At 53.4% G+C, this 18075-nt stretch overlaps 1 protein-coding gene across 1 annotated transcript in view; it reads left to right on the forward strand.

Annotated features, from left to right (window-relative positions):
• COTL1 (coactosin like F-actin binding protein 1) overlaps window positions 1-14316 on the forward strand; it is a 40109-nt gene extending 25793 nt beyond the window's left edge. The window contains exon 4 of the mRNA XM_058279639.2: window positions 13001-14316. Within this exon, the coding sequence (XP_058135622.1) occupies window positions 13001-13111 (111 nt within the window). The 3' untranslated portion in view covers window positions 13112-14316. The remainder of the gene's footprint in view (window positions 1-13000) is intronic.
• The last annotated feature ends 3759 nt before the right edge of the window (window positions 14317-18075 follow it).

An 18075-nucleotide genomic window follows, 5' to 3' on the forward strand; every position in this document is an offset into this window, starting at 1 on the left:
CGGGGCCCAGGAGGCGCGGGGAGGAGCGGGAGGGGATGCGGCCTTGGCGTGTCCAGTGGGCATGATCTTCGGAATCTTGCAGGGGTCCTTTGTTTCCTGTGGCTGCTGTCGCAGATCATCGCAGCCAAGTGATTTAAAACAACAGATTGTTTGTCTCCCAGTGCTGGAGCCCGGGAGTCCGAGACCAGGGTGCCGGCCCCGCTCCCTCCAATCTCGGGGCCCCCTTCTGCCTCCTCCAAGCTCCTGGGGCTCCAGCGGCTCCTGGGCTGGTGGCCGCACCCTCCAACGTCGGCCTCAGATCCCCGTGGCCTCTTCCCTGGGTCTCGGGGCCCGCTCCTCTCCTCGTAAGGACCGTGGCTGCTGGATTTAGGCCGCCCTTAAGTTCAGGACGACCTCCCCTCCAGGCCCATAGCTACTCACCTCTGCAGAGACTGTGTCCAACTAGGGCACGGTCTGGGGGTCTCGTGGCTGTGGGTAGCAGGGTACGCCGGTCAGCCCTCTGCAGTCTAGAACCCTGTTCAGTTTGGTTGAATGGGCCAGTGGCGGGGGGCGAGGAGGAAATGGGATGGCGGGAAAGGCCAGGAGGGCAGATAGGTGGCAGCGCATTTGTCTGCCGGCTCAGGTGCATCAAAGCAATAAGGGCGTTGCTGGGCTGGGAACTGGGGGGCCGGGGCGGCCTACCCAGGGTTCTAGTCACCCCGTCATCTTGTCTCCCCTTGCTGCTTTTCTCTGTGCCTTTGGTGTGTGTGTCTGCAGGGTGGGAGGAACGGCTCAGGCTTTGGGGGTCCTTCTGAGTCTTGACCCCCGAGGAGAGAGACCCCATCGGTCCCTCCAAAGGCCCCGACTGGCCCGGCCCCGGGCGGCGTTGTGGACTGAGCAGGAGGTGTTGCGGGATGGGCAGCTCGGGCCTGAGTGCGGCTGTTTTTAAAGACAGGGGTGCTGGTAGAGCCCGAAGCTCTGCTGCCTGCCCCGCCCAGGCCTGCAGGTGCAGCGTGATGCGTTGCACGTTAACGTTTGCCTTTTCCCCTCCCGGTTTTAAAGTGTTTCTTGTCTGAAGCTATCCCCAGAGCTCTCCTTCACACAACAGTCAACAGCACAGGCGTTCGGGTAACAGGGCCAGTACTCGCCGCTACGGCCATGCTGACCCTGGCACGTGCCTCAGTGTCCCCTCTGTGCTTTCTAGGGGACCTTCTGGGTGGGCCAATCTGGGATCCATGCCGTGGGGTGGAGCGCCTGCCCAGCTGCCTTTTGCAGGGCGCTGCCTGGGAAGACGAGACAGCTGAGCCGTACAAGCGGGCATAAGCCCTTCGCTTTCACCGTCTCTAAACGACGCAACCGCATCCGCGCGCTTTGTACCGAGCACGGAACATGGAGAACTAAACCAGTCGCTTGTTTCTTGGCCCAGAGACACTGGATTCAGTCGGCTGGGTCCTTTTTCACCCATGCCCCAAAACTACCCACCTGACTGCGGGCAAGTCTCTCTCCCTCCCCGGGCCTCGGTTTCCCCACCCGTCGAATGAGGAATTGGAGGTGTGTTGACGTGCTGTGTCTTTTCAGTTGTGTGTGGTCTGAAAATTTTTCAAGCTTTTCAGAAAAATGATCATTTTTCATCAAGTTCTTTTTACCTGTAAAGGTCCCTTCTCTGACCTGAGTGGACAAAGGGACAGGGTGGCCTCCTGGTGCGGACCGTGGGCTCAGGGTGCAGCGCCCCTGCTTAGGCCTGGCACGTGGGGCTCACCCTTGCCGCGCCTCCGTCTCCCCGTATTTAAAGTGGGGACAATGTGTTTGTTGTGGGGGCGAAATGAGTAAATACAGGGAAAGCGCCTGGAACGGCGTCTGGGAAGGACTGTAAGGATGAGCGCTGATTGCTTCCAGCTTTCCCTTTTTTTTTTAAAGATTTATTTCTTATTTATTTCTCCCCCCGTTGTCTGCTCTCTGTGTCTCTATTCACTGTGTGTTCTTCTGCGTCCACTTGTATTCTTGACAGCAGCACCAGGAATCTGTGTCTCTTTCTTTTGTGTCATCTTGTTGTGTCAGCTCTCCGTGTGTGCGGCGCCATTCCTGGGCAGGCTGCACTTTCTTTCGCGCTGGGCGGCTCTCCTTACAGGGTGCACTCCTTGCGCGTGGGGCTCCCCTACGTGGGGGACACCCCTGCGTGGCACGGCACTCCTTGCGCGCATCAGCACTGCACGTGGGCCAGCTCCACAGGGGTCAGGAGGCCCGGGGTTTGAATGCTAGTCCTCCCATGTGGTGGACGGACACTGTATCAGTTGAGCCGCATCCACTTCCCCAGCTTTCCCTGTTAGACAGCGCCGTGGTGCACGCTCAGCACCGTGGATCATTTGCTTAGGCGATGGGAGAGCCACGAGTTCCCCCGGGGCCCGGGGCAGGAATTATGTTGTGGGTGCGCATTTCCTCCTGGCCTCCCAGAGGCCTGGATGGGTCACAGCCGCCCGACTTCAGCCATGAGGACCCAGACCTTTTCCCTGCTTCCTCACCTGTGCAGCGGCATGTGGGGAAACTGAGGCCGAGGTCAGCAACAGGACTTGTCCCAGTCCTGTAGTTAGTGACAGAGCTGGCGTTGGGGCCAGAGGGTTAAGTCAGGAGTTTGGGTCTGTGTCTCTTGGGTGTGTTCGGAGCCCGGCTGTGGACCCTCCTGCAGCCAGGGGGAAACAGGCCGACCCCAGCAAGGCTGCCGGCTGAGCTGGGCCGGGCCAGGCTGCTGGGACCCTCTGCCGTGCGCCGAGGCCCTCTGCCGGGCGGACAGTGGGCACAGCTGCCCGCACGGCCATCGGTCTGTGGCACAGAAGTGCCACCTGGTGCCCGGGACAACACGGCCCCGTCGCCCTCGCGCCTCTGCAGGCCTGCGGGGGTGTTGCTGTCACCGCCGAGAGGCGTGCCCGGCGCTGGGCCCAGGCGGCGTGATTTAGCGCCGGGCTCGCTCCATAGCGCATTGTGCTCGTCTTGCAAAGTGGTTTGTCGCGTGACCCGTGCGTGTATTTTTTAATGTAACATAAATGTTCACTGAGCCCGTCATCCAGAGGGTGCACCTCCGTCTTCGGCGTTGGGAAAAGAGGGCGGCTGAGAGTTTCCTCCGAGGACGCGTGGAGGTGGGAAGGGCACGCCCGGGCATCTCGGAAATCCCAGCCGAGCCTGCCGTCTGCTGACTGCCAACCCCCCGGAGCAGGGTCCATTTAAATTCGGGGCCTCCTCCCACACCCCTGGGCCAGATGTCCCCCACGCTGTCCTCCAAGGGCCTCTTGTGAACCACGTGGCCATCGCGTCACTAGAAGCAGCTGTTCATTGTGCTGCGGTGTACCTGGCTGTAGCTGGCGCGTTCTGAAGCCCTTTCCTTGTAGTAAATCGAGTCTTTGCATCGAGGCCAGGCCCGTCATCTCCCCTTCTTAGAGACGAGGAGACTGGGGTGCAGGGAGGTTCAGCACTTCCTGGACATCTCGCCGCAGGCCCCGATCCGTTCACGGAGCTGCACCCTATGTTTCCCAAGTCCCCCGGCGGCCGGACGAGGCTCCTGGAGCCACGTGCATTTTGGAAACGCTACTTTTGTACTCATATTGCACACAGTACATTAAAAGCTCCAAGAAGTTGTGCAGGAAACAACCCTTTTTAACTTATTTTTAAACCTGCCGAAACCCAGTCTTCCTTTATGATGGAACTTTTTTTTTTTAACTGGAAACCGAACACCGTGGCTCAGCGTGTAATCTAAAAAACTCTGCTGCCTTAAGTGGGAGAGAGCGTGGGCTTGGGGGCGTGAGACCGAGGCGATGTTCTGGTTCCATCAACTTTAGGACTTTTTCTCTCTAGAATCTCTGTGTTCTCATTTTTGAAAATGAGGGAGTAAATTTTCACAGGATTGTTGGAAGGATTAAAGAAAAGCAACAGATGGAAAAAGAGTTTCTTCATTTTGGTCCTGGTAAACTCCTATTCTCCTTTTAAAACCCTGATTTTTTATCCCACTCTCCTATGGCCCATAGCAAAATTAATTGCTCCCTTATTTGTACTTCCACCATAGTCCTGATTTCCATGAATTGTAACGGAGGCACGAGAAGGTCATCGGCTCAAGGGCAGGGGCTGTGGAGCACTCCTGGTACTTGAAAGGTGCAGGGCACATAAAAAATCCTCCCCCCCAAGTGAGGCAATGAAGCTGTTCACGTGGACCTTAGATTGTGTATTTCTAGACAAAAGCTCGGAAATGTTCGATATCTGTTCTTTGGGTTGAATTAAATTGTGGAAGCCAGTTACACTCGGGCAGGGCTTCAGAGGTGCCTGGGATTTCCAAAGACTCTGCTTCAGTTCACTGGAAACCAGAGGTGAGAGCCCTCAGCCCGACACGCAGCGCGATTTCGGGGCCGATGCGCCCCTGGCCAGTTGTTGGCGCCCTGGTGGCCCTCGGCACCGGCTCGGCCGCCTCCTGCCTCCAGAGCACGTTGCTTTGGGGGCTGGGGGTGGGGGGGTATCTGTGTGTCTTCAGCCAGTGCTCCTGCAACGGCCCTTTGCTTTTCGCAACACCAGAAGGGCCTTCTCGTGCTGCTGCATTTCCCTGGGACTGGCTCGGGAAGTGGGGCTTCGTATCGCTCTGGTCATATATTTAAAACACCAGGCGCCTGGCTGAGAACTGGAAAGCCCCGCGCAGCCTGTGCTGGGAGAGCTCACACCTCCCTGGGCAGATGAGGAGACCGAGGCTTGGAGACGTTGAGCCTGTGAGCCCCGCTGAGTGTTGAGGCCCCGATGGGGGCTCGGAGACCCCTTTGGAGGTGGGGCCTTCTCACGAGGACAGCAGGGAGCCCCGGGAAGACTTGAACCCGGGGGCTGATGGGGCCAGCTTTGCCCTCCGGCTGCAAGGAGCTGAGGCGCGCCCGTGGGAAAGAGGGTCGGCCGGGCCTGGGAACAGAGGCCGCGCCAACGAGCAGCGCTCTGCCTGGTGGCCCAGCCGCCCTTCCCTCAACCCTGCCACGTCCCGGTCCCCAGCCAGTGTGCCCTGCGTGTGTCTGAGCCTCCTGGGGCTGCTGTAGCAGGTGACTACAAACAGGGGGGCTTAAGACCACAGACGTCACTTCTCTCCCAGGTCAGGAGGCCAGAGGTCCAAGGCCACCGTGCCAGGAGGGCCGCACTCCCTCCGCAGGCTTGGGGGAGGACCCTTCCCCACCTCTTCCAGCTCCTGTGTCATCCGCCCTCGGCATCCCTTGGCTTGTGGCTGCGCTGCTCCTGCTCCACCTCCATCTCAATCTTCTGCGTTTGAGATTCCCTTCCGGAAGAAGCCCCCTGCTTACCATGCTCTCTTCCGTCCGTGGTGGCTTTATCGCAAGGCATGTGGTTTTTGAAAATCAAAAATAAAGAGCTAGGGAAGCAGACTTGGCCCAGTGGTCAGGGCGTCCGTCTACCACATGGGAGGTCCGCGGTTCAAGCCCCGGGCCTCCTGACCCGTGTGGAGCTGGCCCATGCGCAGTGCTGATGCACGCAAGGAGTGCCCTGCCATGCAGGGGTGTCCCCTGCGTAGGGGAGCCCCACGCGCAAGGAGTGCGCCCCATAAGGAGAGCCGCCCAGCGCGAAAGAAAGTGCAGCCTGCCCAGGAAGAGTGCTGCACACACGGAGAGCTGACACAGCAAGATGATGCAACTAAAAGAGACACAGATTCCTGTGCCGCTGACAACAACAGAAGTGGACAAAGAAACAAGACGCAGCAAATAGACACAGAGAACAGACAATGGAGCGGGGAGGGGAGAGAAATAAATAAGTAAATCTTTAAAAAAAAAAAAAGCTAAATAGGGACAGCCTCCAGCCCCCGCCCCATAGAGCATGTCTGCTTCCTCCCACGGAGCCCTTGCCATGTAGTCTTAAGAGTTTTAATCAGAGCAGAGAAACAGTTTGTGTCCGCGCACTTAATGTTTCAAAAATGTTTCCAGTTTTCATCATTTTAATGGCTGAATGCTATTTTGTTGTGAAAGTGACACAACATGCACAACATGTATGTGTGCGTGCGTGCTTATTTTCCTGATAAAGATCTTGGGTGTGGCATCAAGTGTACTTTGGAATCCCAGCCTCACCACATGTGTGGCCTCTGCTGGCTGCCTCAACTCCCTGATCCTCCGTTTCTTTGTCTGAAAGTTTGGATCCTAATACCTAACTGGTGGAGTTGTTGTGAGGATTAAATTAGATACTGTATTTAAAGTGCCAGGTGTGTATGAAGTGTTGAATGCTATTTATTTATTTATTCAATTGTTGTTGAAAAAAATGGAAACACCCTGAGTATCTATTGATAATGAACATCTTTGGATATATGAATTTTAATTCTTAAAAATTGTACAATTATTTCATTGGGAAAAAACCTCAAGAGGTGGAAGAACAGGAAATGCTGGGCACAATTTTGACCAGACAGAAGTTTGAAGACCTGCCCTTGGATCTAATCTCCCGTGTCAGCTGATGAGCAGGCAGTGACTATTCTGGTTTAAGGAAGATTCTGAGGCTAAGTCTGGACTCAGTGGGAAAAGAGCCACAGTTGATTGGTGATGTCTGCTGGGAGTACGGGAGGAGAGGGTGGAGTACGTTGGTCACATTTTTGCCATCTCTGATCCAGGTGAAGCAAAAGTCTGCAGTCAGGCAGGGTGGATGGAATTAGGGCTTTGGTAGTGTTTTGGTGGGGACAGCTATGGAGGTGAAATCCTGCGGGGTGGGATTTCAGACCAATGGGCACTGCTTAGGTTTATACTGGGCTCCCACCCACCATGCTTTCCTGCCGTCCACCTGTCTTAGACCGCTCCCCTGAGCCCACCTGAAACGTGGCCTGCCTTTTGTTTCCTCCTCCTTGAAGCAGGGTTGAGCACCCCCGCACTATAACGGTGACACGGGGCCTTTGTTCCCAAAGCTGACCTTTGTCATCTGCTAGAGCGGGCCATTTTGATCAGTTTGTTTTTCTCCTTTTGCTGTGATGACTCATTCCTGTTACATGAACCTGTTCTTTTTGCATAAATTACACCTTGCTAGTGGGATTAAAAAAAAAAAAGTGGTCCTTTAAGCACTTAGAATAATGGCAGGAGGGAAGGCGTGGGGGGCCGGGAGGGGTCGGCAGTGAGTGCCCAGCAGGCTGGCGCTGTGCGTTTTCATCTGGCCCCGTGAGTCGGGGGCGGCCCCTCTCCTGGGGGATGCGGGTGCTGGGCTGACCGCTTTTCTCCAGCGCTCCGGGGTTTCTGCTTTGTAATTAGTCTTCGCCCCCTTGGAGAGAGGACACATACTGGGGCCGGCCTGCGTCTCGTTCCCCCCGCCGCAACTCGCACACATGGGAGGAGAGGGCCTGCCCATCACACTGCCCTGCACGGGTCTGGGAAAGGCTTGAAGCTGGCACACATTTTGGTTGTGAAAGCCTTGCTCAGATCCCAGCTCTGACTTTCCTGTGCCATTTCCCCCTGTCGCTCCCCCGACTTCAGGCATCCGAGGCAGAATTTGTCCCAGGTGTCGCAGAGGCTCCGTTGCACGTCTCTGCGTGGTTGCTGGGAAGAGGAATGGGGAGACCCTGGGGGCCGGCCCTCCTCTTTCACAGAAGTGGAGACCAGGGCCCAGAGCCATTGAATGCCCCTGCAGGGTCTTCTGAGACTGCCTCCTCTTTTTTCTGCTCCCAGACTCTCAGAGAGACCCCTAACTACGAGACTGCTTACTTTCTAGAGCCTAGACCAGTGCCTGGGGCACGATAGGTGTTCATTAAACATATTTGTTAGAGGAAGGAATTGTTTTAACCCTCCTGTCTGACTCCGCAGCAATGGCTCCATCCCGGATGTTTATTTTTTAATGCAGGGAAGTCCCAGGAATTCCTCTGAATAACCAAGGCTGTGTCACTGGTGCCTCCTCACCCTTGTAAATTATGCAAATTCATGGCCTGCCGGGGTCAAGTGTTTTCAAATTCCCCTGACAGTCTTGAGAATGAAAATGAACCCAAGGTCATTTAAAATAATGGCCAGTGATCATTGAACTCTTACTCAGAGTGTGATTCCAAGCCCTTAGCACCCTCAGCGAATCCTCACAACCACCCTGGGACTCAGGTGCTGTGATTGTCCCCATTTGCAGATGAAGAGACTGAGGGTCGGGGAGGCTAAGTCACTGGCGAGGGTCAGGCTACTGCTGACATACATGGACAACCACCTGTATTTGTTTTTGGCTCAATCCTATTCAGATCTCACTTTAGAACTGACTCTGGGGTTAAGCCCAGGCAGCTGGGATAGGACATATTTATGCACTTCTTTAAGCCAGCCTTGCAAACAGAGGCTCGCCCCTCGCCCGGGTGGTTGGCTAGAATTGCCTTCATCGGATTACTGGACCGATGCCTGTTTTCCGTCTTCGAGGCGTGAGTATATATCCACTTGAGAAAAGCCCCAGGGACCTAACTTGCCTTCAATTTAGGCTATTTGTTTCGTTTCCAAACCACCTTGTTGGTGGCGTAAGTCAGATTTAGCCGGCTGGGCCTCTTTGAGAAGTCCTGCCTTGGCCAAGAGGGAAAAGGTCCCCATTTGGAAGCCATCGGCGAGGACGCGGTGTCCTATAATGGAGATAAGCCACCTGCTCCTTTTGCTTTGAAGTGCTGACATGTGGCTTGGGCAGCCTGGAGGCACGGCAGATGCGGGCTTTGGCAGGGACGGGCAGTCTAGACGGAAGCCGCCCCCGACTGGAGGCAGAGGAGAGAGGACGGGCTGGGCGGCAGGGCCTGCGGAGGATCGCATCCCCCTCCTGTGCCCCTCGCCCTTTCTCTGCCCAACGAGGAGGGGGTGAATGATGGGGTTTCAAAGGCTCTTTTTTTTTCAGCTCTTTTTACTTTTTTGTGGTTAATCTAGCTGTAATTTACGTAGGGGAAAATGCACCGTCTTAAGTGTATAGCTTGATTAATTTTTGTATAATTTGAATTTTCTTGTATACCCATGTAGCCACCACCCAGATCAAGACAGGGAACACGTCCAGCCCCCCTCCCCAGGCTTCCTGGTGCCCCCTCCCAGTCACTACCCACCCCCAACCAGCTCCAGTGTTTTATTTTTCAGGAGGTATTCGGGATAGAACCTGGGACCTTGTACATGGAAGGCAGGCGCTCAACCACTGAGCTACATCTGCTCCCTCTGGCGTGTTTTGTTTAGTGGTTCTCCTGGACCAGTTGCATCGTTCTTTCAGACTCTTTAGTGTTCTGCCTGTACCTGCCACCAGCCACGTGTGGCTACTGAGCCCTTGCAGTGTGACTAATCTGAATCGAGAAGGGATGTAAATGTAAAAGACACCAGATTTTGAAGGCTTGGCATGAGAAAAAGATGGTGAACTGTCTCATTCGTCATTTTTATACTGATGACAATATACTGATGACCGATACTATTTTGGATGAGTTGGGTTAGATAAAAATCCTATTGAGATGAACGTCGCCTGTTTCTTTGGACTTCTTTAGACGTGGCTACTAGAAAGCACACGCTTCCTCTGTGCTCGCGTTCGGTTTCTGCCGGCCCTGCTGCTGTAGATGGCTGGGAGGCCTCTGCCCAAGTCTCCCGGCCCTGGGGTGGCTGTCTGTGAGGAGGTGGGAGCGGGGCGGGAGGCGGTCACGCTTTCCTTAGATGTGCTCTTTGTGGTGGTCAGCGGCGGGTACGAGCAGAGCCCAGCTCCTCCTGGGGGCTGCTTCCGTCCTGGGCAGCACGCCCACGTCTGGCCAGTCTGCCTGCAGAGCCTTTTCGGTTCTCTGTCTTCCTCTTTTAAAAAACATACAATTAAGGTCCTCCCTCCCCCGTGGCCCCAGCATCTGTCTTGTAAAGTCGGAGGACCACTGACAACTGCTGAAGGATCGGCGTGGAGGTAGGGGGGGGTCATTTTGAGCTGCATTTTGGGTTGACTCCTGACTCAGGCCCTCGAGGGACTTTTTTTTTTTAATTCCCCCCTCCCCCTTGCAGCTTGCTGTTTTCTGTTCTCTACGTCCATTCGCTGTGCGCTCTTCTGTGTTGTTTGCTTGTCTCCCTTTTTGTTGCATCACCTTGCTGAGTCGGCTCTCCGCGGCACTTGTGGGCCGGCGGCTCTCGGCGGCACGTGGGCAAACCTGCCTTCACAAGGAGACCCCAGGACGTGAGCCCAGGCCTCCCATATGGTAGACGGGAGCCCAGCTGATTGAGCCACAGCCGCTTCCCTCAAGGGACATATTCTCAGCCCATGCCCTGCATGGCAAGTGCCCTCACCTTGGCAAGCCCCCGCAGGTGCACGAGCATCCCGTGGGCAGTGGAGCCTGTGGGACGCTGCTGGGGACGGAAGCCACGCAGCCACCTTCCCACTGCCTGGTTCTGTCCCCGGAAGTGCTGATGCTAGTCCCGGAGCAGGGGCAGGTGGGAAACAGACACGAGGCTCTCGGGAGCGTTACCGCCATCCACCTGCATGTCCATCTCACCCACACGTCCACAGGGCTCCTGGGAGTGGTCCCCCGTGGCCGGTCTGTCCATGAGGTGAGAGCACAAGCCGATCCCAGGGGTGGTTGGTTTGGGATGGAGACACCTTGTTTGGAAGGTGCTGGGAAGCTCCATCAGGCACCAGGGGTGCGGGGGGTCGGGGGGGTGGGCAGACTCAGGCCCCACGTGAAGAGGAGGACGTGAGTGGGAGAGTGAACAGGGCCCTGAGCAAGCACTGGGAAGGGGGGGCAATCTCAGGGAATTTGGGGACTGGTGGGTCGGGGAGGGAGCAAAGAGCTTGGCCACCTCTGCATATAACCAGCCACGCAGGGGCCTCAGTCACTGAGCCTCAGTTTCCCCTTCTGTGAATTGCATGTGAGAGAAGATGCCCTCTGAGCTCTGATAGGTTGAGCTTGTGAGAACCCGAAGGAAGCATGTCCCTTTGGCATCCCCCATAAATAGCCTGTTCTCAGCTCAGCGTTGGAGCAGCATCAGGTCCAGTGAGTTCCAAGTTATGCTCCTTGGCGATTGCAGGGTGGGGGGCCCTTGTGCAAGGAGGGGAACAGATGATGCAAATGCATCAGCCAGGCTGAAAGTGAAGGACCAGCAAAACTCCTGAACAAAAGGTCATCCCATCTTCCACGGAGGTGGAGCCGCAGGTAACTGTCCATAGTTACTGTGTTCTCAGAAATGCTTAGTAAACTGGAAGTGAAGTGTTAAAATAATATTGGACTTTAAAAAAAATATATTTTGAGAGAAGCTTTATATATAAATGTTACATTGAGCATATAAGGGGATTCCTATATACCCCACCCTTTCCCCCTCCCATGATTTCCCCCTTAACAACATCCTTCATTAGCGTGGTACATTGGTTACAATTGATGAACACATACTGAAGCATTGCTACTAACCATGGTCTGTAGTTAACATTATAGTTTACACTTTGCACTGTACAATTTTATAGATTTTGATAAAATGTATGGCATTGCAATGTCATGCATTATAGGACTTTTAACTGTGAATCAGTTTAATGTGTTGGAACAGTTGATCTGTAATCTTTTTTCTTTGGCAGTAATTGAATTGTTGGGCTACTGGTCTTTTAAGACCTCCTTAGGTGATGACATTAAAACATGTCTTCTGTCTTCATGACTTCAATTCCATTTTCCATTGGGGAGAGATGGCAAGGATATCCAGCTGATTCAAAAGGTCATCAAGTTGCGTAATGACCCTGTTTTCTTGTTAGAGTCTATTTGCTTTAAACTTTTTCAGAGATCATATTGTTGCTTTTTCATATACTCTTGGAAATAAATTGGAACCATTTTCTGCTAATCTTTTTGTTTTAACCGTGACTTTGATAATGGTGTCAGATTTGCAGTTGCTTATTTACTTTTCTTCAATTTGAGACTTAACGATAAGTTTTTGTTTAGGTAATTTTGTTCATTTATATTTATTGTTGTATCACATTTTACTGGCTTTTGCTATTCTGTTGTGCTTCTTATTTGGTTATAACTTGATCTCCTGTGTATTAATGGCTCTAAGTTGGACTGTGAGCGGCTACATATCCAGTTGCACTTTAGCTCTGTTGGTCCTTATCAAACTTAATTCCTCTTAATCTTCTAAGAGCTAACTTGCACAAACACCAAGTGTTCTTATTCTTTAGATTGCCATATATAGCTATCACAAAGCAGAGGAACTTTGGACTTCCTTCTATAGGCATCTTAAGCTGTTGGCTCCCTCTGCCCTGGGCTGCTATCTGCTTGCCCCCATGCAATTGGGGCTTGGCATTGAGAAACATCTTAATTCTCAGTTCTCCTTTCTCACTCTTACAGCTAACTTATAGTCAGTCATTTCTCCTGATCACGTACACATATATGTACCAGCACAGGAAGATGGAATGGGAAGACATTGAGTCATTCTGGCAAGTTATGCAGTCTCCCCAACCCCAGCCCTTGGGCCTTATCTGTTTAACATACTGAGGGAGGATCAAATGAGAAAATGTGTGAGGCTGCACCTGGCACATATTAGCTGCTCAATAAATATTAACCACCCCTTCCTCTTCCCTGTTAGTATTCTCAGTAGTTTGGCATGAAGGGTGGTTTATCTTTATACTATAAAACTTGGCCTTGAGGTTCTCCTGGTTTAATCATTCTTTTGTATGGTGATGCCTTTTTAAAAAAACAAGGTGAAATTCATATAACATAAAATTAACCATTTTAAAGCGGTCAATGCAGTGACATTTAATACATTCACAAGGTTGTGTGAGTAAATCCTCTATCTAGTTCCAGAACATTTTATCACCCCCAAAAGAGAGCGATGTTTTTAAGAATACTAGCTTTGGAGTCAGATGGACCTTCTAGCTGTGTGGCCTAGCAAGTATTGTCATCTTAAGCCTTTGTTTTTCCGTCTTTAAAATGGAAATAATATTGATCATCCTATGGGATTTTTATTAAGGTATAATATACCTGCCATGACATTAATTCATTTTAAGGGTACAAGACAATGATTTTTAGTAAATTTACAGAGTTGACTGACCAACACTTCGATTCTGCCCCTTCCTTCTTAACGGGAACTCTGTATGTTTTAATTTGTTCTTGTAGAATTTCGCGAAGGAGTTTGTCATCAGTGATCGGAAGGAGCTGGAGGAAGATTTCATCAAGAACGAGCTGAAGAAGGCAGGGGGCGCCAACTATGACGCCCAGGCCGAGTAACCCCAGCCCACCCCCGCCCCTTGCCAAAGTCACCTGCCTGCTCCCTAGGAGGGGTCCGTCGACCTCAGCTACCAGCTCACCAGCCCATCAGGGAGAGGAGACGCCACCAGAGGCCATACCCGCCGCCCCGAGCCTGCAACCCAAACCCTTCCCCGCACTTCCCGTGAACCCTGTTTCTCTCTCATGAAGCTCATGGAACATCTTTCTTTGCCTTTCTTTTTTCCCCTCTTTTTTCGATCTAAAGCAAACATGTACTTTGATGCCAAGGTCTCACACATCATCAGGTTTGAGGCGCCTCCCGCAGCCACCCCTTTTCCTGGTGTGTCTTGTACGCTCGACGCAGCCTGCCTTCTCCGATCGCCACGTGCTCTGGCGCCTGGGCCAGTGCCGCCATCTTGGCTTTTGGGTGTGCCCGTTCACCACTAAGGAGACGGCTGAGCCACGAGCTGTGCCTGTCCATTTCCACTTTCCTGAGAGCAAATTACTCACCCATTTATCCCATTAGCCAGGCTCAGACTCCCTAGAATTTGCTTCTGGGCCCCTCACCACCACCCCAGTCAGAGTTGCCTCCATTGTCCAACGGAGGCAGGCTCGCTCGGCGGGGAGAAGTTTGGGTCTGGCTTGGACCGAATGAGAAGAGAGAAAATTTGCCATTAAACTTGCCTGGCAATGGCTTTGCCACAGATTCTGGAGCCGCCTGTTTCTACCCTTTGGATGGAAACAGGGTGTGGCAAGAGGGATGGAGGTCTGAGTACCAGGATCTGGAGGGAGAAATAGTTCAGAGCTCACTGCAGGGGCTCCCAAAGGGATGAGGCTCTCAGGGACAGTGGCCCAGGGTGGGGATGGGAATTCGAGTAGACCTGGGAACTGATTCTTTATTTTCAGAAAGGTCCTCTGCAATCCAGGAGGAGCTGGGCCCAGGGGGGTGGGCTTCTCCACGACCTTTGCGGCGTTTTGAGTGGAACGCCTGGCACTCAGGGGGACCTGAGTTTACTCCAGCTCTGCACCACAAATTCAAAAGGAGTTCTTTTAAAAAGAAAGATGAGATTGGCTTGGTTCCTCATGAGCACATTTCATGTCGTTCTTTTCCTTGTGTTCCTTGCTCATTTCATTCAGGGGGAGGAAATCTGTACTGTATTGGGGTGGTAAAAAAAAAATCTTCACTCAAACAGTTTACAGAAATAAATATTTTTTTTTTCAAAGAAGGATTTTGTTTTCTGATTTGTCTTCTAAAGCTTTTTAAATGAATGTTTGATTTAATAAGCATTTTTGGAGCTGCTTGGGGGCTAAGCCTCTTCACCTTAAGTAGCTTATTTAGCTCTTGAAAACAACCACGAGAAAGAGGTGCTGGGAAGCGGATGTGGCTCGACTGATAGAGCATCTGTTGACCATATAGAGGGTGCAGGGTTCGATCCCCAGGGCCTCCTGACCCGTGTGGTGAACTGGCCCATGTGCAGTGCTGCTGTGCACAAGGAGTGCCGTGCCACATGGGTGCCCCCATGTAGAGGTGCCCTACGTGCAAGGAGTGTGCCCCGTAAGGAGAACCACCCTGTGTGAATAAAAATGTGCAGCCAGCCCAGGAGTGGCACCGTACACACAGCGAGCTGATGCAGCAAGATTACGCAACAAAAAAAAGATTTCCAGTGTTGCCAGATAATGCAAGCGGATGCAGAGGAACACACAGTAGGTGGACAGAGAGAGCAGACAATAAAGGAAGGGGAGAAATAAATAAATCTTTAAAAAAAAAAAGCGGTGCTATTTCCATCTACCTATTATGGAAACTGAGGCGCAGAGAGGCAGGGATTCAAGCCGAGCGATGGCCCCGATGCTGGGTACCCCTGGGGGTGAGGGGTGAGGACTTGGGTTTGAGATGGTGACGTGACGGCAGGGCCAGCACCCTCCTCTCCACCTTTTCAGGGAAAGCCCAGGGAAAGCACCTTACTCGGCTCAGCGCCGACACCCTTTCAGAGTTTGTCCTAGAGCTTAGAACTGGAATTCCAGCACCCCAGGTCCACTGGGAACTTGGAATCAATCAGAGGAGGTTCTCACACGCAGACAACTGGGCTTGGAGTTGCTGAGTGGGGTGGGGAGGTGCAGAATGGGAAGGAACCCGGGCAGGTGGCGGCGGGGCCGAGATGACACCACCCCCTCTGCACCCCAGGTCACCCCTGCCACGTCTGTGTTCAAATTCCCGCTCCTCTGCTCACCAGCTGGGTGACTAAGGAAATTACTTAACCTCTCTGAGCCTCTGTTTCCTCATCTGCAAAATAGCCAATACTGTCACCTGCCTTGGAGGAAGGTTGAAAGAGCAGGGACATTTATGTGCGTCAAGGGCCCCTGGCAGGGGCTTGGTGGCCAGGGCTCAGCGTTCTGCCGCTGGCTCTCGTTGGCGCTGCCGGCCTCCATTTTTCCCTCTATCACATCAGCTTTTTTCTTGCCCCCGGGCATGGGGCCTTCAGCTGCAGTCACAGATCATGGGTCCCGTCTAGCCGACCCAGCCCCAAATCCTCTGCCCCTCCTTTGGGGTGTGGCTGGTCCCCTGGGCCTCCCAGGCCACCCTCCACCCACCCAAATAGGAGGCAGAGCGGAAAGGGCGAGAGGCACCCTGGACCCCACCCCTAGACAGAGGGTCCCATTCTTGGCCGCAGGTCGGAATCGCTGGGAGCTTCAAAGCTAGAGGTGGGGCCTCCTTCCCCGGCCAGGGGAGCAGGCCAGCACCAGCTTCTCGTGACCCCGTGACTGCAGAGGTAGCCTGACTCCAGGGGGTGGGGATGGCAGAGAGGCCCAGCCCCCTGCAGTGCTTTCACTTTCCAGCAGAATCTTCAAGGATAAGGGCAGACAGGTGTTTGCTGAGCACCTACTGTGTGCAGGCACAGGCTAGGCATGCAGATGCAGTGAGGAACATAGCTTCAGTCCAGTGGTGATGGCGGATACTAAGCAGGTTATCCCACCTGTGGGTGCACAAGTCCAAATGCCCATCAGTTCCTGCGGTGGCTTGGAGTATGCACCCCAGGAAAGCCTGCTTGTAGGCTTAATCCCTTCCCGTGGGTGGGAACCATTGTACAGAGGACCTTCTGAGAAGGGCGCTTCAGTCACGGCGTGGCCCAGCCGGACCAGGGTGGGTCTTGATCCTGGTACCGGAGGCCTCGGAGAGAAGGTCCCAGCGGGAGAAGCCAAAAGCCGGAGGAACTCAGAAGACAAAGGAGAAGGTGCCACCATGTGTGTCGCAAAGTGCTGGAGAAGACAAGGGCCAGGACTGCTGACAGCCAGCCCCAGAATGCCGCGGTTTTGGGGGAGAGAGCACTGCCTTGCTGACATCTCGGTTTGGGCACTTCTCTGGTTCCTTTCCAAAGAAAAGCCTGGGTTCCATGAGAGAAAATCACAAAGGCATTGGATTTGGCCAGGTGTATCAGAGGGCTTCCTGGAGGAGGCGACTCCTCACCGCAAACGGAAGCAGGGAAAGGGAGGAGAGGGACAAGGGGAGTGTGGGTGGAGTCTCCATGGGAATGTCTGCCGAGGGGGAGAGCAAAGAAGTAACTAGTTTCTCGGTCAAGGGCCTTTGCTGGGCTTCAGGGGGATCTGATGGGACGGTGAGATCTTTGAGGGCAGGGGCCTTGCCTCTGTCAACTCTTAGTACCCTGAACTTAGCACTTGGTGGTGCTCAGTAACGATGCCTGGCATGTTTCCACCTATTCCGCCTCTCCCAAGACCTGGGCTCTTCTCGATCTGGCCACCAGCAGGGCCTGGCAGCAGTTGGAGATGGAGCCTCCTTGCTTAGAATTAGTTTACTCATTTGACATTCAGCAGCTGTCTCAGTTATCATTGCTGAGTAACAAATCAGCCAAAGCTTCATGATGTAAAAGAGCCATTTTATTTTGCTCTTGATTTGAGGGTCAGGATTCTGGAAGGGCTCAGCTGGGCGGTTCTTGCTAGAACATCCAGGATGTCTCATGGGCCCAGCAGTTGACACTGGCTCTCAGAAGGGTGCTCAGCTGGTCTGTGGGTTGAAGGTCCCTGCGTGGCCCACCAGCACGGCGGTCTCAGGGCAGTCAGAATTCTTTCATGGTGTGGGACTCCCCCAGCGTGAGCATCCTGGGGGACCCATGCCAAAGCTGCATGGCCTCTTCTGATGGAGTCTCAGAAGTCACACAGCATCGTTTCCTCTTGTCACAAGCCCACCAGATTCAAAGGGAGGGGATATAGACCCCACCCCTTGAGAGGAGGAGAGTAAGGAATTGGCAGCCCTTTTAAAAAAGCACACGCCTGCTAAGGCCAGGCAGTGTGCTAGGCCTGGGGGTGGGGTGGTGGTCAAACCATCCCTGCCCTCATGCTCCGGGAACCTGCGCAGATGTGGGTAGGGAATGGCAATGTACAATAAAACAAGGAAAGGTGGCACTGCCTGTTTGTTTCTCCCAGGAGGGTGCTTCTCCTAGCTGATTGGTCCCTGGGGGATGCTTCTTGTTTCTCAAACTTGCCCGGCACTCCCGCCCCCGCTGGGCCTTTGCCCCTCTCCCCCAGGGGTTATCTGGGGATGGAAAGACAGGGCCAGCTTCTGCCCAGGCTGGGAGAGCCGTCTTCTGCTGTCCCCACCCAAGGATGGCTTGTCCTCATTTACCATCTCCAGGCACTTCCTTTTCCCCATTTCTTAGTGAACCACAGAAAAAAGATGAAAAACAAGAACCACAAAAGGCCAACTCCGAGATGACTCACTTAGAGGAAGAGGCAGGCAGCCTGGGTAATGGTTCTGAGCTCAGCAATGGGGTCAGGTTTGAATCTGAGCTCTGCAGACGGCTGGCCACATCACCCAAGGTCTCCCCCTCTTTGAGCCTCAGTTTCCTCCTCTGTTCAAGCAAAAGTGCTTACTCCAAGTGTTCTATTGTGAGTTCTAAATGAGAGATCTGTGTGAAGGGCTTAGCACAGTGTTACCTGTTAATACGGTGATGATTACTTTCTGCATGTCCTGG

Source organism: Dasypus novemcinctus, chromosome 18 (genome assembly GCF_030445035.2).
Source record: "Dasypus novemcinctus isolate mDasNov1 chromosome 18, mDasNov1.1.hap2, whole genome shotgun sequence".
NCBI classification, from domain to species: Eukaryota; Metazoa; Chordata; class Mammalia; order Cingulata; family Dasypodidae; genus Dasypus; species Dasypus novemcinctus.